This window comes from Gracilinanus agilis, chromosome 2 (assembly GCF_016433145.1).
Source record: "Gracilinanus agilis isolate LMUSP501 chromosome 2, AgileGrace, whole genome shotgun sequence".
NCBI lineage: Eukaryota > Metazoa > Chordata > Mammalia > Didelphimorphia > Didelphidae > Gracilinanus > Gracilinanus agilis.
In genome coordinates, this window is record NC_058131.1 from 598841517 (window position 1) to 598862373 (window position 20857).

Consider the following 20857-nt stretch of genomic DNA (forward strand, 5'->3'; position numbering starts at 1 on the left):
CACAGCTTTAGTTAAAGGGTTTTTCATTCTTTTTTAATACTTTTAAGGTTTTCTATGTTTCTATTGTTGTTGTTAAAGTCTTATAACTTTCTGTAACAGCAGCTTCTCTCTGTATTGGTGTGGAAGGTATCTCTGTGTATATATATATATATATATATGCATACATATATATATATATATATATATATATATATATATATCAAACTGCCTTACAGGTTGTCGGGGTTGGTTTTTTTTTTCAGTGTTGTATGTGTAGCAGGCACTTGAGTTTATATGAAGATGTTTGCTTCGGTCAAGGAAGAAAGAAATGGGAGAAATAGAGCAGGAAGGAAAGAAGTGGGGAAGGGAGAAAGAAGGAATTTTTGACCACTAGCCAAGGATGTCCAGGTAAATTGGGGTGGCCTTCCCCAGAGCATGAAGAATTTTGTAGATTTCCTTGATATTGAGCCTCTGCTGGGGTTCCCTCTGCCAACATCCCAACATGATGTCATAGACTTCCTTGGGGCAGACCCGGGGCCTCTCCAAGACACGACCTTGAGTAATGCATTCAATGACCTGTAAAAGAAAAACAAATACAATAATAAGAGAAGGAAATTTATTATCCCGCTTATAAACCCTTGCATTTTCCCTCCATACCTAGGATTAAAAAAAAATGAAATGGAAAATTCCAACAGGGAAAAGGAGTCACTGGGGTTAGAATCTCTGCTTTGCTCCTCATTTGGGTTGGGAAACACTGATTTTTCTGCTGTTTTATCAGTGGCATATCCTAAGAATAAGATGCCTAGTTTGTCTGCATGAGGCTTGTCCCCACTCTCTCCATTATGACTAATCACATTGGCTATCTGCCCAACTAGTTTTCTTAGTCCTCCACTATTCACTTTGCTATAACAATACTACTTTCCAATTTCCCCTTGAATCCCAACCTTATTTAGCCTTAATTTCCTTTGGTCTGCTTCCTGTAGCAGCCTCTTCTCTTCCCTCAAAGGACTTCAATCACATCTACTACAATCTCTTTTCAGTAAGGATCATTTAACCATGTTACTCAACTTCTTACATACCAGGAATAATTCCCTAATAACATTTACCTTTAACTAAAGCTTATCTCCATTTGGCTGCCCTTTCGATGCTTGCTCTGGCTTCACTCTTAATCCTAACCCTGCTATACGAAAGCATGTCTTTTTTTTAATGATTTATTTAATGTTTTTTGTTTAGAATATTTTTTCCATGATTACATAACTCATGACTTTCCCCACCCCTCTTCCCTCCCTCCTCCTGGAGCTGACAAGCAATTCCACTGGGTTATACATGTGTCATTGTTCAAAACCTATTTCCATGTTATTCATATTTGCAATAAAGTAATATTTTAAAGCTAAATCATATCCCTGTCAAACCTCATGATCAATCATATGTTTTTCTTCTGCATTTCTGTTTCCACAGTTCTTTCTCTGGATGTGGATAATGTTCTTTCTCATAAGTTTCTCTGGATTGTCCTGGGTCATTGCATTGCTGCTAGTAGAAAAGTCTATTACATTTGATTGTGCCACAATGTGTCAGTCTCTGTGTACAATGTTCTCCTGGTTCTGCTCTGCATCAATTCCTGGAGATCTTTCCAGTTCACATAGAAATCCTCCAGTTCATTATTCCTTTAAGCTCAATAGTATTTCATCACCAGCAGATGCCCCGATTTTTTTAGCCATTTCTCAATCAAGGGACATCCCCTGATTTTCCATTTTTTTTGCCACCAAAAAGAGCACAGCTATAAATATTTTTGTACAAATATTTTCCCTTATTTTCTCTTTGGGGTAGAAATCCAGCAGTAATATGGCTGGATCAAAGAGCAAGCATTCTTTTAAAGCCCTTTGCACATAATTCCAAATTGTACTCAGAATGGTTGGACCAGTTCACAACTCCACCAGCAGTGTATTAGTGTCCCAATTTTGCCACATTCTCTCCAACATTTATTACTTTCCTTTGCTGTCATGTTGGCCAATCTGCTAGGTGTGAGGTGGTACCTCAGAGTTGTTTTAATATGCATTTCTCTAATCAGGGGGGATTTAGAACACTTTTTCATGCAAAGCACATCTTTTTTTTTGCTTAGACCTGTAAACACATTATTTGTAACCACTATGGAGCCACTCAAACATTTTAACTATCCCACATACACGAAATCATATCCCTTCTACTCTTCAAAACTTTTCATAAGACTCATATTTCTGCTCCAGGTATTGCATGATCTATTCCTGTCCCAAATCATTCTCTTTCATTCTCTACAGAGGTAGGGCTAAGATATGAATGCATCTCCATGCTGGTGTTTGGCTTTATATCTATGTTCTCTCTATTTTTGTATCGTGTTTTTAATGTAAATTCTGTCTCCCATCCTTGAAGACAAAGAACTTCCTTTAAAAAAATTAATTCCCTTCTAGTGCCTAGTTTAAGCCATCCTGTCTATGTGTGTTTGTATGTATACACACCAGCATGCGTGTGTGTGAGTTTCAAGTAAACACAACCATTCAGAGAATCCCAACTATATCAATGCCTCTATTCACCCTTTAGCCTGGGATATCCATCTTGGCTCATAACTTGACAAACCTGTTTGATCCACAGCTGTGCTTTTTTCCAGCTGTCCTATAATGTCTATTGGACCCCCTAACTAGCTATACTACCATGAGGCTTCATCCTTAGCTAGTTCAGACCACTAATGCCAAGAAAAACACTGAGTTTTCCCCTCAATTTTAGGACTATTCCATTTGGTCATTCCATAAGGGTGAAATAACCACAGTGCATTTGATTCCTTCTCTGTAAACTCTGGAGAACACACAGCCAGTGGACATTCAAACCAAATATGAGGGGAACAGGTAAAAGATAGAGCATTGACTTCAATGCCAATTTTTTGCGAAACATTTAATTTCAAGTCAATCCATGTTTAAAAAGCACTTGTTTGTGCAAGACTGGGGACTCGGAGATAAAAAATAGTCTATACCCTCAAGCTAGGAAATGAAAATGGAAAGCACACAGTGTTTTGGGGGCTGATTATTCCTAGGTTCCTTTGGCTCTCATGAGCAGCCTTTCTTCCTGTGAGCATTTTGATACCAGGGAGAGTCCAGTGCCAAGAAAAAGTAACACCCACAAACCAGGAACTATGGCACCAAATATTCAAATATTCCACACGGAAGCTGTAAAAGTTTCAGTGAGAGAGAGGCAAAGAGGGGTAGGAGGTAGAGAGAGAGAGAGAGAGAGAGAGAGAGAGAGAGAGAGAGAGAGAGAGAGAGAGAGAGAGAGAGAGAAAGAATATATGTGTGTTTTTTCTCTCCCAGGAAAACAGTAATAATTCAAAAANGTGTATAAGAGACAGAGAGAGAGAGAGAGAGAGAGAGAGAGAGAGAGAGAGAGAGAGAGAGAAAGAATATATGTGTGTTTTTTCTCTCCCAGGAAAACAGTAATAATTCAAAAAACCACCATAATAAATAGCTTCTGCCATGAACTCTTTCTTTTTTTAAAAGCTCTAAAAATGTTTTGTGCTACTTTGGGAAACATAGACTGGCCCTACTGAGTTTATGAATGGTGATGTATCTGAGATTTAAAGAAGCACCTTGGTTTTTCTTCTTTGAAACTCACTTAATTAAATAGTCAGGGCACTTAGAGGGCATAGAGCAAACACAGCTTCCAGGAAGAAAGGAATACTTCTGAAATTTCAAGAGAATTTGAGTACAAGTATACCTTTCCTCTCCTTTCTCATGGATGTCCTACAGACAAAAGGTTGAGCAATTGAAAAGTCACCCTCCATATGTATAATAGTCCTGGCATCCAGTATAGTTCTGAACTGGTTAAGGGGGCGAAGTCTGGAGCAATCAAATTTTACAGATCTAGTTAGTACCTGCCCTTAAAGGTCTGCCCTTGGCTTAGTCTATTCTCAATGTGAAAGTCTTAGCAGACTAGTTGGACTCTAGGGTTTCTCCCATGGGATTAGATCTCCTGTTGGGAGAACCTGGGATGATTTCCAATTAGCTTCTTAAGCATACCCTAGAGTAGGAGTTCTTAACCTTTTTTTGTACATAATTGTCCCCTTTGGCAGCCTATGTACTGCTTTTCAGAATAATATTTTTAAATACACAAAATAAAAAGAGATAGAATTATAAAGGATACTAATTATATTGAAATAAATTAATAGATAAATGCTAGTTCATGGACTCCAGGGTAAAAAACCCTGCTAAAGGGTGAAGATAAATCCCTAATTGGGCTACACAATAGTCCACAAATACCCCAAACTTCCTGTAGATTTTTTGGATAAGGAAAGCTAAAACTGCCTGGGTCTTTCAAAGCTTTACTAAATATATAGACTAATCTCGACAGACTATAAACTGATATTGGAGGATAAAGAAATAGATGATGTGTCCCAATGCATTTCGTCCACTCATTGAACAGTATACCATTCTTCTATTCTACAAGACCCCTCCCAACTACAGTTCAGTGCTCTATGTACCTCACCTCAAATCCAGCTATCCTCCTTTGGTTTTATTTTGGCCTTGCTTTGCTGATGACTTTCAATCCTACAATCCACTGAATGTCCTGATGGGGACATTATATCAAGATCCAGAGCCTCACTTCACTTAATTCTTGTTACCACCCAAACCCTGGCTCAAACTCTATCTTGCCTTCCTTCCCACAATCCTAAACATGAATCTAAACCATTACCTCTGTGTTTGAGAGCTGAAACCAAGGCTGTTTTCCATAGGTAAAGATCTCCCAGAGAATCACCCCAAAACTCCAGACATCACTCTCTGTAGTAAACTTCCTGTACATGATGCTTTCTGGGGGCATCCAACGAATCGGTAGCATGGTGTGACCTCCCACCTATAAGGAAGCAGAGACAGAAGTTCATAGTGGGTGAAAAAGTGACTAGATTCCTTTATGGATTAAGTTATTTACACATATCTTCCACCCACAACATCAAATCATTCACTCCTGATCCCACACAGGTCATAGCTATATAACACAAGGCCTATGGACACTTTGGTATCTAAAATCTAAAATGCTGATAGTGTCAACAAGTAATAGTCAATGGAGATATCACTCTTTTTAATATTTTAACCAGTCATCTGCCCCTGTGGACAGATGATGAGTTGGAACAACAAGAGATTTAAGAAGAAAACTTGGAGGATATGCCTTCTTTTGGAAGACATCTTTTTTAGAGAACTGTATAAGCAGTGGTTTGGGCCTCAAGAACAATAGATACACTATCTTAGGACAGAGAAAATTGGCATACTTTTATGATTAGAGCTCTAAAATATGGCAACTTACATCTATTGCCTCTGTATCTACAAACCATTTCATTTAAATCTAATCTTCAAAAAATTATTTTTATATAACATTCACAAACTCTGAATAGATGCCCACACAATCAGGTATAAGAAACAAAGAAAGTTCACAAAAGGCAAAAAATATTCTGGTGGACTTAATAAGAACCGGAGAAAAATGTTATATGACCACAAAATTATTAATAAGTAGTTTCTTAAATGCAAGTGTTATAGTCAAAATAAATTAAACTGAGGTACAAAGTCCTGAGCATGATAAATTTGTTAATAAATTACAAATTTACCAATAAATAGGATCTCAGCTTCCTCAGCAAAGCTAAGATCCTAAATGAGAGGGACAATTGCTTTTTATTGTTTTGGGGGAGTTCAGAACAAAAAACAAGGAAGAACAAAGGCATTGAATGGGTTATAATTGGTTACAAGAACTTGACATCATGAACAGTGAAATTAATATGAATGGTTACAGAGCTAAGGCATGGGAGACAATATAATTGGTTATACAATGATATATGTATAACCCAGTGGAATTGCTCATCAGCTTGGGGAGGAGGGAGGGAAGAGGGGAGGGAAAGAAAATGAATCATGTAACCATGGTAAAATATTCTTAATTAATTAATTAAAATATATATAATATAATTGGTTATAAATAGGGAGTGTTGGGGCTAGCAACAACACCTCCTTTCCTTTCTTTGACTAAGAAATGTTTATTGTTTGCATCCATCTGAAAGGTTAGAGATAGTGGAAGGAGAGCAACCTTACATTCTTGAAAGATTGCTTGGTGGTTTACCAGATTCCCTTGGTGACCACCTGTATCCCTCAGGGATAAAAGATTCCCTTGAGGCAAGAATAGAACAATGAATTGCAGGAGAAATGGATTTCTAAACTTAACTCATTACAGGACAGTCAAATTTCTGAGCTAAGTTCAAAGACAAAGAACCATGACTTAGGCACTTGTAACACAAAATCAATTCATTGTAAATATAATCAATTTAAAAAGACCCAATCTGATAATTTCATATGTGATTCCTAGTCTGTGGACCCTCTTGGTTAATTGGCAAGAAAAGTATTTTGAGGTGTGTAATAATTACAGTGTCTATGCTTGACCCTGAAAAAGATATGAAATAATTCAACCCCTTATTTGCAGAAGTGGGGGATAGTGGGAGTGGAACACTGCATATTCCAGAAGGCCCCTATATCTGCAAGGTATATGTTCCCAAACCTACCAAGGATAACTGAAACTGCAGGTTTAAGCAAACAGTTGCCAAGCTATATATTTGCATATATATATATATATACCATCTTTCCCCACTCCTGCCCCAGAGCTCACTACTCAGTGGCCTCCCATGGCCATACCCTAAAAAAAGGCAAAGTAGAAGCAGAAGAGTGGACTCTGGTGCTTCATGGGCAGGCCTCCAGTGCTTAGGGTTGATTTGAAACCACAGAAAGTAAAACTGGGGATAAGGAGATCCTACTCTACTCTCAGACTGGTTGGAAATATGGGCAGATTTTGCTTGAGGGTTTCTTTTTTTCTCTTTTTCTTTCATTCTTTGTAATAAGGGATGATTCTCTGGATAGCAAAGTAGGAGGGATATTTCTGGAAATGAAGGTAATGTAAAAACTACAGCATAAAAATTTTTAAAAAAAGAAAAAGAGAGGTCAACAGATAGCTCAGACAGAAAAAAGTTCATTATTTTTATATATTTAATGGAAATAATACAATGGAGGAAGTCCTACTGCCAGATGAATTAGAGGTATAGACTAACAAATAGCAATAAAAATACATTGGATATTATAGATCTAATTGATTATCTTATATAAATAAATTACCAAGACCTTGGGCTTCCACTTAAGAGTTAGGAATGGCCTCATGAGTGAAATTTTGAATGGGTTAGCCCAAATATCAAACCTATTATCACCAATGGCCACTATGCCAGCATCTTGAAAGAATGGAAAGAATATGGGCTTGGGCATCATAAAAGCTAGATTTGAATCCTAGCTTTGTGACTTGCACTTGGATAATCTTCAGCAAGAGCTCTCAGGACTTCAATTTCTTTATGCGTAAAAATGAGGGGGTTTGAATGAGCTGACCTCTGATTTCTATTCTATCTCAAGACCTACAATCCTCTGCTATATGTGCTTGGTGTGTTCAGTCATGATATCAGAAAATGGAATATTAATGTGCTGTAAGAAACAAAGAAAAAAGACGATTTCCAAAGAACATGGAAAGTCATTATATGAACTGACATAGGATGAAATCACAAGAACTAGAATGACTTCCAGCGATGGGCAAACTATATCCCAGGCCAGATGCGAGAGCATGGTTTGCCCATTGCTGAATACTAGAACTTCAATAATATAAAAATGAATTACTTCTGGCAGACTTAAGAACTCGGATCAGAGGTTGGCAAGCATGAGCTGTGAGCTAAAATGATTAGCTAGCAAGTATCTGAAGCTGTCTTTGAACTGAGGTCTTCCTAATTCCAGCTCTATCCACTACTCTACCTTGTTACCATTGGAGCCAGGAAACCTGAATATTAGTCCTAGCTCTGCCATTAACAACTCGTGTGACTTTTGACAATGTTCCCTATATTGAAAGGCTCCTTTTTCTCAAATGTCAAATGATAATGGAAGAGTAGATGATCTCTCAGGTTTCCTTCAGAATAAAATCCTCAGATTCTAATATGAAAAACTGGAGGAGAATGTAGAGGAAATTATGCAAAAAAAAAAAAAAAAAAAAAAAAAAAGCTCTTGACCCTAGGAAATTTGATTGAGAATAGGGTGGAGTGTGATAGGTGGAGAAAGAGACTCTCCCTACACATACACAGCTCAGTCCAACAATTATTCAGTGCTTGCTTGCTCTGGGCCAATAACTGAATAAAGAAAGAAAAATAATGCCTACCCTCAAGGAGTTTATAGTCTAAAGAAATTTAATACAAAACACATTTTCTTCCTAAAGGAGTTAAAACATGACATAATTGCATCTGTTTAAAGGGCAAGAAGGAACTTATCCAGTGTAAATGCTCAAACATTTGGAACCCTGTCTATGGCGGAGTGAATTTCTGGGACTACATTTTATTTCTATCAGGTCTTACCCTTGAGCATACTCAGTCTTCTAATGAGAAAGGAAAAAGATATTGTTATTGTGAAAATGAAACGAATACTATGATAATTAATTGGATTTGCTCAAGCCTCCATTTTTTCCAGGGATTTCTGATCCTATGGAACCTTGAAATAAAATAATGCTTTGCAATTGTAATCTAAGCTTGAGAAACAGGGACCACCAACTGAAATCTGACCAGAATTTTCCAACTAAAGTGGGGCTGGGAGCAGCCTTAGTGACTTTTCCAGATAAAGCAATCAATATCTCAACTAAGAACAACCTCACAGATTTTCCAGATAAAAGAATTGTTATTGGCCTGTTTCCCCAGTAATCTCGAGGCCCTCTCCAGGAATTTGCTTTTACATTCTTTCCCCAGAGCTATGGTGGTCTTTGAGCAATAAAAACTAGCTAGTCCTATAATTGGTCGGCTCCTTTCCTTGGGAGAGGAGTTCCTGCAAGAATGGTATTCTGTTGAGAAGAATATAATAAACGATGTCTGTGCCTCCCTCTCTGGTTCTTGATGTCTCATTCAGTTCAACTCTGATCCATGGAGTCAGACACAGGGAAAGGTAGTGGATTGACGTTATAATGGAAAGCGTGAGTCTTACAATCCAAAGACCAACCTTCAAGTCTTTGTTCTGACACTTATTAACCCTATGGTGCCAGGGAAAAACTACTTAATCACTTGTTGCCTCAGTTTCTTTATCTGTAAAATGGAGATGATCACCTGATGGATTATTGTGAGAAAAATATTTTATCTACTTCATAGGGCTTTGAAAATCTAAATTATTACCATTCTTTAGGAGAAAGGAGAGATGGAAGGAGCCATTTCTTAGAAGCAGTTTTTAACCACATGGGACTGGACAAGTTTCAGACGTTTTCTTCTGCCAGTAGAATACAACAGTCCTCTCTCTCCCTGTCCTTTCTTTCCCAGTTTGAACATCAGGATCACCAGCTGCAGGGGGACAGCCAATCACCACTTGCCAAATAGCAGGTGCTGAAAGCACTGTGACTCTCTTGGTGAGAGCAGAATGTCCTATATTGTGAGTCTCTTCCCTCACTTTCTCTGATGAACCTGCTTTCAGAACCCCTCAGCAGGTCTACTTTTGCTTCCCACTGCCATCCTGCCAGGAGCAAGGACCTGTATCTCCCCTCCACTTATTTTAACTGATTGATTCTTCAACTTGGTGTCAGAGTGGGCCAATTGCCCTGGTTTAAAGGGAAACTCCACTGTGCTACCGAGGGTTGTCTAATCATTGCATCCAATTACACAGGAAAGGAAATCATTAAAACAAATTGGGCCTGGTGGAATCAAAAGGAGAACAAACAATGGGAGAGCTATAACTTCCAGCTCCAAAACAAGGAAAACCTGTTTTCCCTAAGGAGTACAAAATTCCTCAAGGAGATGATTTTCTCAAAATTTATCAAAATGGCTATTCTACAGAGAAAGAAACTGAGTCCCAGAGAACCTCAACATTAAGTTTGTGTAAGTGAGATGAGCACTGAGCCATGGGAGAGACCTCCCTTGGATGGATATATATATATATATATATATATATATATGTTTATTCTGATGGCAGAGACTCTAAATGGATAAGAAGGTCCTGGCTTTCAGAAGAGTTGTAAAACCTAAGCAAGTAGGCTTTAAAATGTGATCTGATAAGTAAAGTGTTTTAATCAGGAAACTTTCATGTTGATTGCTAGGTAAGTACCATTTTTAAAATTTACTCTATGTTAAGCTTTATTGGTTGGATCTCACAGCACATTGGATACTTTCCAAGTTGTTTTTTTTTTTATGTGCTAGCATGAGCGTTCTTCATCTGTTGGAAAGTCTCCTGATTTCCCATCTGTCCCAGTGAGATGGGCCTCCTCTCTTTTACTCTATGGCATCAGATGGAAGTACCAGCTGGGACCTAGCAGTAAAAGGGTAGCTCACACTGAAAGAGACACCAGAAGCAGTCACAACAGTTACAGCTGTAGATAACAAAGATGGTAGCACATGTTATCTAGAAGACTTTGAAATGTCACATATACAGAACATAGTTCAGAGACACAGAATGATGAGCTTATTAGACTGTGAACATCTACATACACCACATACAAATTTATTCATCTCCATTTCAGAGATGCTTTGGAATCTCCTCTGGGAACATTTAGGAAATGGCTTGACAAATACATTTCTGAGATATTTTTGATATATGCCTGCCTAGTCTCTCCCTCTTCTCTTTAATTCCATGATCAAAGATATAGGTAGGTTCAAATGAACCATTGATGCAGCTTTGAAAACAGCTTCAAAATCTACTTGGGTACTTTCTCCAACAAAAATGAATAACAACCCAACCATGTCTGCCCATTTTTAAAACCCTTACCTTCTGTTTTAGAATTAATACTGCATATTGATACCAAGGCAAAAGAACGAGGTGATGGGGGTGAAGTGACTTAGCTAAGTGTCTAAGGTCAGATTTGAACCTAAAACTTCTCATTTTAGGCTTTGCTCCCAATCCGCTAAGCCACTTTGCTGACCCCTCACGTCTGCCCATCTTTTGACAACATCCTTCTGTAAAAATACCTCTAGGGACCTTCCTCTCATTCTCCTGATTCCCCAAATTGTACTAGAACATATAGGTTATCCAATGGCGAACCTTTATTTTTGATGTATGATCTGCCCTTATTTTTTTTTCTAATCAAATACTTCTCTGATGACATCTTTTACACCCCTTCTCCTGAGGCATTCAATTTTATAATACTTGTTTAAGTCCACCATGTATCCTCTCCATTGCCCTCTGAAGGATCCTCAACTCTGTTGCCACTTTCCTTTATATTTTCCTGTACCTATGACTGTCAGAAAACAGAAAGCCCAAGTTCTATTTGATGGTCCGCTAAAATCTCTTCATGTGTGTCCTATCAAGACAAAAACAGCCTGCTCACATATGAGAAAATAGGTTTCCTAGTCCTGAAAGCAAGCTTCTAACTCATTCTGACACAGATGCCTCCTTTCCTTCCCTACTCCTTTCCTACCTAAACACCAGGAAGGAGAGGGTTTTCAGGTGGCTTCCAGTCTGGAGAAATAATGAGAGGATCTATAACCCCTGTTTGGAAAGTACTTTGAATTCTTTAAGGAAAAGGTGCTGAAGAACTCACAAAGGTATGATTATAGTATTACTTTCCAGGGAAGGGACTTTGGAGGAAGGCTTATGCAAAAGGCATTGATTTAATGGAACCTTTTCTGAACAGCAGAGGATGAAACTCTAGCCCTAGGTTTAGGAAAAACCCTTGGAGCCTTCAAAAAATACAATGTGTCTATGAGATGAGCAGCTTAACAGTGTTCACTAGAGGATAAAAGGCCTATTAATAATTCCACCCAACTCTCTCACCTGGAGAAAGAATATGCCTGGAGCTGGAATTCTCAGATTGAAGCCCCAGGAACTTACTCCCCAGTTACAACTTCTCTCTTTGTTTTCTCCTTCTAAGTCTTGCCTAAACACCAGTTCTCATAGCCAGACTTCAGTTTTGAGGCTTTCACTACTCCTTATTGCCTCAAGGATTCTCTTTTTTAAAGAGAGCTATCTGCATGTCCAAAGAGATAGCAGAGGAATGAATTACTTGGTGATGACTTTCAGAGCCAGATAAACTAGAACTTCAAGCCTTTAGCCAATACCAAAATTTGTGAGTGATTAGGAGAAATGGTAAGGTTTGGGGATGCCAATAAAGGATTTCATTTTATGGAACAGGAGCTAGCCCTGAAATGAACTCAGATTCACAATCTGTACTGAACTCAAGGAATTGAATATCTAGGACATGTTAAACAAGTAGGAGGTGACAACTTAAGTAGATGGGAAAATTCATAACTAGAGAAGGCTAAAGGTATGTACCCTGATCTGATGCAGGAATTTATATGGTTGAGTTAGATGTCAGTTGATTTTCCTAAAAATGAGATTTTTGAAAAAGTATTTAGCCTTTATTTTTAATAAGTTAATAAAATCTTTCCCAAATGAGAGGCATCCTGGAGTAATTTGCGAGAGTACTGACCTTAGATACAGGAGGACCAAGATTCAAAACTGAACCCACATATTGTTAGCTCTGTGATCCTGGCCAATTATTTTTAGCATGTCCAGGATTTCTCCTGGACACCCCCAAAAAACCCAGAGGTACCCCAGGTTAAAGTGAACATAAAAAATTCCTTTTTTCCTTATAGTGATGGCCAAAGGATGGTAACTTTGAGCACATATAATAAGAAAGGTGTTTCTAAGAGGAAAAACTCCCTTTTGGTCTCTCCCTTTGGCTTTTTGATGAGCACAAGATAAATTCCTCCCAGGTTGCTTCTGATAAGCATTCGGTTGTATCTAAGACACCTAATCATCCCCTGAACTGCACAGGTCACCCCTTCTGTCTTCAAGACACAAAACATCACCCCATCCCTGGTCATGTAGTAGCATCAGCCCATCAACTCAACCCCTGCTGTCAAAAGGGTATAAGAATCCCAAACTCTATCTCCTCTAAGAGGCAGTAGCTGCTTCCCAGTCATTCAACTTAATAATTCAACTTGCATTCAACTTAATAAATTTCCCCATCCCTTCCTGGCCCAGGTTTTCTCTATAACTCTCCCACAACAATTTCACTGTAAAACTGGCATAATAATAGCATCTTCTTCTCAGGGTAGTAATGAGAATTAAATACGATAATATGTAAAGAGTTTTGCAAACCCTCATATGCTATACATGTTAGCTATACTATTGTTTTTATTGAGAATTGGCATTAAATTAGTGGATGAATAAATAAAACATTTATTAAGCACTTACTATGTGCAAATACTGGGGTTATACATAGAAGAGTAAGTCCCTGATTTCAAAGAATCTCAGGCATTAATGGAGCACATAATAGAAGTTTTCAGCAGTAAGTCAAATGGAAAATTTCCATGTGGTATAGTAAGGAAGTAGATTTAGATTTTTAAAAAATTTAATTGAAAAAATTTTAAAGATTTAAAAAATTTTAATGTCATTTTCACTGCTAAAATAATAGTAGTTTCTAATGTTGAACTATTTTACAGTGCTAAGGAGTTTGGTGGCAAGAACTTTCCTTTGTGAGTCTTTAGAAACTAGGGATACAGCACCTTTAGGACTAGTTGCCAGACTACATCTTCTGAGAGGTTGCTTCCCAGAATGATGTCTAAGTGCTCAGGGCTGGAAGTAGTGCTATTCCTAGGACTTTGATGTCCTAGGCTGTCTCCATCAAGATTCTTATCTCCATCTCTCCTTCTGCATGACTTGCAGCTTTAGCTAGGCTGGCTATACTTGTTCAGCATGTGGCAGCTGAGTAATGATTGGTGAGGTTGACTGCATCTTTCTCTAAAGGAATTGCTTATAGGCGATGAGTGCTAGAGTGAATTTTGTGGAGCAAATGCATTGTGGCAACTGCTTTTTAAGAATAAGTACTCTCTCCTTCATAGACTGAGATGGGGATAAAGAAGAGTGTGCTCCAGTTTAGGGGAACGTTTTCTTGATATATAAATACATATCTATAAACATTCCACTGTAAAAGTTAATTCATAAGGATTGGTGAAATGATACTGGGACCCTAATACTGAAAAGTATTGATGATGTAAGGAAGATGCTCAGCATTGGTGGGACACAGAGTAGGAGCTCAGCTAATGGCATTAGAAATAACTCTACTGAGCTGAAGCTACCTTCACCACTGGGGACCAACCTAACAGGATTTCAGATAAGGATTCTACTTCAAATAGACTACACAGGGAAGAAAACTCCTTAACAATTAGAATTCTCAAAAAAAAAGGGGGGGTGACTTAAAGAGGAAACCAATCAAAGCAGAATTTAAATGATCACCTTTGTGAAAAAGTCATTGTCTCAGGATTTAGAGTTTGGGAAGGACCTTGGAGATCATCTAGCTAGTGCCCCTCTCCTTTAAATATGAGAAGACTGAGTATCAGAAAGGTATGGTCCCAGGGTCACACAGGTAGTAAGTAAGAAATATGAACTTCAAGCCCAGATCCTCTGCTTCCAAATGGAAGTTTATCACAATAGTATATGAATTTTTTGTAGAATGGATTCTTGAATTAGGAAAGAGGTTGGATTAGGTGGCTTCAAAGATTCTTTTCTATTCTAATGGTTGAGCATTATAAGTTCATAGAATCCAAGATCCAGAAGTAGAAGGGTCCTCTGGGATCATCTAGTCTAACCCCTTCTTTTCACAGATGAGGAAATTGGGATTTACAGAAGTTAAATGATGATTTATCCAAGAATAAGTAGTAAACTTTAAAGGGAAAAATTGTCTATGTCTTATCTCCAATTCCAGCAGACTGTAAGTTGAACCCCTCTAATTTCTAGAGTGGTGTTCTGAACACAGTAGGTTCTTAAAAACTGTTTTGTTTTCATTTCCATTGGGGAAACCAGTTAGTCCTTGTTTAGAAGCAGATAGTAGCAATCATAATCTTCACCCAATTGACTAGTCAGGGTAAGAATAAGGGTAGAGTTTGGAGTGAGGAGGAGTTGGTGACACCTAATTTGATAATATTTGTAAATTACTGGGAAGATCAAAAGTGCTATTATAAGTGCAAAGTATTATTATTATTTCCCTAGAGTGACAGTGATTACTGCACAGGTTTGACATCTGTCATAATAAGGGTTGCTTCCAAACCATTTGAAAATATGCTTTGTCAGCTGCAACTTCCCCACGTTCCATTTTCCAATGTCTCCAGGGTGACAGAAACTTCTAGAATATATATATAAATAGGTCCCACAATCTTTGTTCACAAGTGATCAGGGATCCCTGGAAATGAAATTCAGGTATACCAGAAACAGCCACCAAGATGGCTAGAAGTTGATATAATGCCAGAGATAATATTCAAAACCAGTTTCTCTTATTCTGAATCCAGCCTACAGTTTTCTTTACCTTAACATATGTGCATGTTATATTTAGGAATGTCTCTTGTCTTATCAATATGTACAGACCTGGGGCGCACACACTGAAGAAAGGAAGACATATATGGACTATAATTTGGGTTGTTTACCAATATAATGTAAAAAAAATACGCAGAATTTTAACAGTGTAGTGGAAAGAGCATTGAATTTTGAGTTGAGACATCTGGTTTTGAATTTTGGCTCTGGCATTAACTATGTGAATCTTGGCAAGTCAATCAAAGGTTCTTAATATTTTTTGTATCATGGACCCCTTTGACAGTCTGGTGAAACCAATGGAAACCTCAAAATAATGTTTTATTAAATGGATAAAATAAAACATATAGGATTATAAAGTAAAACAAATTATACTGAAATACAATTATTTACACTTTAAATACACATAGATATTTAAATTTACAAACTACAAGCTAAGAACTTCTGGATTAGATGGATTCTAGTTCTAGATCCTATAAACCTAAGTTCCTAAACCAAGAATAAATCTAAGTCTTCACTGCAGCCCAACATCCAGAATTGGGGTCTCACTGAAAAGCAAGTACCTAAGAGAAAAGACTACTGGGTGAAAAGATAAGCTCTAACCCACTCCTCTCCTACAGGTGAGAGGAAAGGATAAAAATCTAAAGTTTATGTGATTTCTCTCAACATCATACAAATTTAGCCATTGAGGTTGGTGAGTAGTCATCCTTGATTTCTGGAAGTGGCAGGATATGATCATACTTTTGCAGAAATAATTCAAGTCTCTTGACTACAGTCCAAAATCTAGAATGAGTGGCCTCAGAGACAAAAGAAACATTGGAGGTGATCTAGTTCAGGGTTTTTTAAGCTGGGGTTTGTGAGCATTTAAAAAAAATTTTTAAAGGTATATACAAATATACATATACATACACACATGTATGTATGTAATAACTATAATGGCATAATTTGTTTCTTTTTTAAAATCTACATATTTTGTACATTTAAAAACATACTGAGAAGGAAGTCATAGATTTCATGAAAGGGCAAAAATGTTCCATGATACAAAAAGGTTAAGAACTTCTGATGTAGCCTGGGTTTGTGAATTGAAATATATATATTTCAATATAATTGGGTTTTCATTTTTAATTCTATATAGTTGATTTTATGTATTTAAAATCATTCTGAGAAATGTTCCATAGGCTTCATCAGACTGCCGAAGGGTTCTGTGATTAAGAATAAAAAGCGGGGGGTATCCAAACCCCTTCATTTTACAACTAACTAAACTGACACCAGACAGTGGCTTGTTTAAGGGCATAGAAGTAGCAGAGAAGGATTCAAACCCAGGTTCCCCGACAGAGTACACTATGGATTATACTGCACATAATTTTTTAGAGTATGTATGTGAGGAGAGGTTAACTTTAAAAGGAGCAAAAGAATTCCTGTAGTTCTTAGGATTCTATGATAAGCAAACCTCCTGTATGCCTTCTCTTGCTTCCCTTTTGTCCCTTCCTCAAAGTGACAGTGTTCCTAATGAACCATTAGCAAACTGCCAATTACCTGTGCATACCAGAGGGCATGAGGCTATAGCAGACTAGCCAGGTAGGGCTGGCTATAGCTAGAGGTAAAATCTGTTACTTCCAAATGACTACAAATTAATCATTCTAGCTGGAGAGAAGGATCAGCCAGAGAGCCTCTCTTTTGTTTTATTAGCTGCCAACTAAAAATGCCAGAGGTAACTTGGGAGAGCAAAAAGAGGGACATGGGACATTTTGCATATTTTAAATTGTATTGGCAAACAACACAGTGGAAATCTTCTCATCAATATCTGTAGCCCCTGGGCCCCAAATTGGTAAGAGGCAAACAAGACTGGAAAGCACATCACGGGGAATAACATAAAGATATGCTGTGGAACCGGCACTGGATTTAGAGTCAGAAGACCCATGCTCAACTGCTTTTTTAAGTCACTAACTGTAAGAGAAGCTAAGGTTGGGAACCCAGAGTAAGGCATTTAGCTTTTCGAAATCACTGGTTCCTCCCTCAGTTTCCTCCTCTTCTCCCTACTCCCCCATGACAGTTGTTGAAAATGATTAATGATTGTTGGTAAGCAATCTGGACCCTAAGTTTGTGATAGAGAGCACAAAGAGAACGTGGGAAGGTGAGAGATTGTGTGTGTGTGTGTGTGTGTGTGTGTGTGTGTGTGTGTGTGTGTTTGAGACAGACAGACAAAGACAGACAAAAAGACAGACAGATGGAAAGACACATAGACAGAGACACAGACAGAGAGATGCAGGGAGAAAGGCAGAGACAGAGAGAGAGAAAGAGGCAGAGTGAGGCAGAGACTGACAGAGACAACAACATAGAGACAGAGACAGAAAGAGACAGAGAAAAGAGGAAAGGAGAAGAGAAGGAAGTGGAGAAACGAGAGAAACCTCAGAATGGAGCAGGCATTGAATGTGTGTCAAGCTGTTATGGAGTATGTGTTGAGAGAAAAAGTAAAATACTAAGGAATGAGTATGAAGGAGGAAGAGCATCCAGTTACAAGCTCCAACATACATTCTGAGCTAAGAATGATGGCAACTGGTTCTCACAGTGGACAGACCACTGGTCCTGGAATCAGGAAGATCAGAGTTCAAATCCAGTTTCAGACCTTACTAGCTGTGTGACCCTGGCTGAATCTCATGTTTACCTGTTTCTTCATCTGTAAAAGGAGCCAGAGGAGGAAATGGCAAACCATTCCCTTGAGCCATGGGGATATGAGGGAGAATGAATATAGGAGAAATAGCCTGCTTGTACAGCTGGAGAAATTGTAAGGCCCTGGATCTTACTGATATTTAATTCAGTTACAGAGATATTTTGGGAGCTGTGATGTCAAAGATTAATTCAGGAGTTCTTAGCTTTTTTCATGTCATGGACCTCCTTAACAGTCTTGTGAAACTTTTTTTTCAGAAAAATGACTTATCTACATTTATTATTGAAAGAAAAGCTACCTTTCAATTAGAGGTTAATAAAAATAAAAATAAATAAATAAAAATATAAAAGTAGTTGTGTTTTTCCCCTTCAAGTCCATAGACCTCCTGAAATCTATCCATGAACTCATTAATGGTGTATAGCAGGGGTCGGCAACGTATGGCTCTTTCTGCAGGAGCCATAAAGTCCATTTTTTTTTCAGGTGCTGTTACAGGAGCGCACACTGTGAGCACTGTACGGCTCTCACAAAATTACATTTTTTAAAAATGTGGCATTTATGGCTCTCATGGCCAAAAAGGTTGCCGACCCCTGGCCTATAGTCTCCAGATCAAGAACTACCATAGCAGATATGAGAGATATGAAGGGCCCAAAAGACAAAATTCAAGGCGATGCCAGTAAACTCAGGTTGGTAGTTCTTCTAGATTTGTAATAGGTGGTAAGCTATATAAATGTGAGCTATTGAGCTATTATTATTACTTTCCTATATGATAGTCCTACTCCAAGCAATTCGAAACATGTTTATTACTAAGCTCCTACTGTATGCCAGGCTCTGTGCTGGATTGAAGCATACAAAGAGATCAGCCTAGCCTGCAGGTAACCCCAATTTCTTGAAAGGCATGCCAGAGAAGTGTAAGCACTCTACTGATAGGTCCTACCAAGCTGGAAAGGCTTCAAGTATTAGGGCTGGAGACAGACGCAGTGTCTATTGTCTGGGGACTGGCTCAGCTAAGGTCAGAGAGGCTCATCAGGGGAAGAGCCAACAAATGATGGATGGTTTGGCTGTAGCAGCTTATGAATCATCTACTAGGATGTGGAGGGGTTGTGGTCTGTGTGAGGGACTGTTTGCCTGATAAAATGAACTATCTTTGGAATAGAGATATGAGGATTCTTTCTTGGCTTAGAGATTTTTTCATCTAATTCCTTGAACTGGAATTAAACTTTAAACCCTTCCACAAATAGAGACCACTTCCCTGAATCACCCATTCATACCCTCTACTCCTCCCAAATCTCCTTGGAACAGTAGAGGAAGACTAGACAAATGGCATGACCTCAGTATTCCCTAGAAAAATCAGAATAACTGAAACAAAAATCTTCCTTTTGTCTTTTAGAGTAAGCGAACTTGTTTCCATGAAAGCAAGGCACCCAAGCCTGGGAGGAATGTTTAGTCCTTGAAGAAGAAGACACAGCTCATCTGTTAGAGCATTGGCAAAGTGGATGGAGTGTTGGGCCTGGAGTCAGGAAGACTTAGGTTCAAATCTTTCTTGTGGGGTTTACTATCTGTATGACCATGGGCCAGTCAATTATTTCTCTTGACCTCAGTTTCCTTATCTATGAAATGCAGAGGATGGACTAGATTAGAAGTAGGGAAATTACTGCCTGCCACCTGTTTTTGTACTGTAGTGATCTAAGAATGTTTCTTGAACATTCTTAAATCCAATAAAACTCTATTTTAAAATGTAAATACCATTCTTAGCTCACTGGGTCCCACAAAAACAGGCAGCAGACTGAGAGCTGTAGTTTGCTAACCTCTGATCTCTAAGGTTATGCTCTATGATCATTGGAAAGATCATTGGAAAGGTCATTTCATAAAATGCCTTTCTTTTATTTTCTGAAAGAATTTCATCTTAGAAAAGAATAATTTGAGATTTAAGATTAAATTCACACAAGAATCATTTGAGCCAACAGGTGGGGAAAAACTATTCTGAAGTCAAACATCAGAGATGTCCTTGAATGCTCTGAGAACATGTCAGGGATTGCTAGGCTAACTCTGATACCTGAGATTTCTCCCAAAGATCCAGAGAAAGAGAAGGAAATCTAAAGACATGCTCCAAGCCCAAGGTATATAAGACAAACTGGTAAAAAGGGTAAAATTCAAAAGGACTTGGTTCCAAGAACAGCTTTCTATCTACTATGCCATGTTTCCTCTTGAAGATTTGATATCTGAGATAAAAAGGGAAACTAATATCTCCTTCTCTGTCCTTAATCATTTCAAGTCACTAGACCCTGATAAACTATATAAGCATGCTGGAAGAGTTATTGGAAGGATTGATGAGCCATTGTCAATGATATTTTAAAAATCATGGGGAATGAGATAGGTATCAAGGAAAAAAGAGCAGATGATAATGCTAACTTTGTCACTTGGACAAATCACATGCTTTGGCTTCTGATACAAGATGGTCAGACCAGGTCTCTTCACCCAGAGGAAGACTGACAAAGAAATAAAAGAAATAGAGGCAATTATAGTGATTGATGAATATGGCTGTAGGCCATCAACTGGAGAGTAATTCTGCCAGCCCCAATGGTTAGCATTATCTACTTACCCTAAGATTAGAATATCTGTAAAACATTCCAGTCTCATTTGTCTACACCATTATAACATCTTATAGTTCTCTATCATCTGTGGGCCCTCAAGAGTCAAACTGGCAAAGTGAAATGGTTTCATAGGATTCAGTTACCTTGTGCTGCCTTTTGACTCTATCATTCCATGATCACAAAAAACATAGCTGGAACAGGAGGTAGTCAAAAGAAAAGAATACACCCTAATCTTGATGGTTATCGGTCCAATGAGGCTGCTGCAAAGTGACATCTGT

At 38.2% G+C, this 20857-nt stretch overlaps 1 protein-coding gene across 4 annotated transcripts in view; it reads right to left on the reverse strand.

Moving 5' to 3' along the window:
- Positions 1-230: 230 nt before the first annotated feature.
- The window catches only part of NTRK3 (neurotrophic receptor tyrosine kinase 3), a 445036-nt gene continuing 424409 nt past the window's right edge, over positions 231-20857 (reverse strand). For all 4 annotated transcript variants that reach the window (XM_044665439.1, XM_044665438.1, XM_044665436.1 and 1 more), the window contains 2 exons: positions 4693-4851; positions 231-555 (listed from right to left, as the gene is read on the reverse strand). In XM_044665439.1, the coding sequence (XP_044521374.1) occupies positions 370-555; positions 4693-4851 (345 nt within the window). In that variant the 3' untranslated portion in view covers positions 231-369. The remainder of the gene's footprint in view (positions 556-4692; positions 4852-20857) is intronic.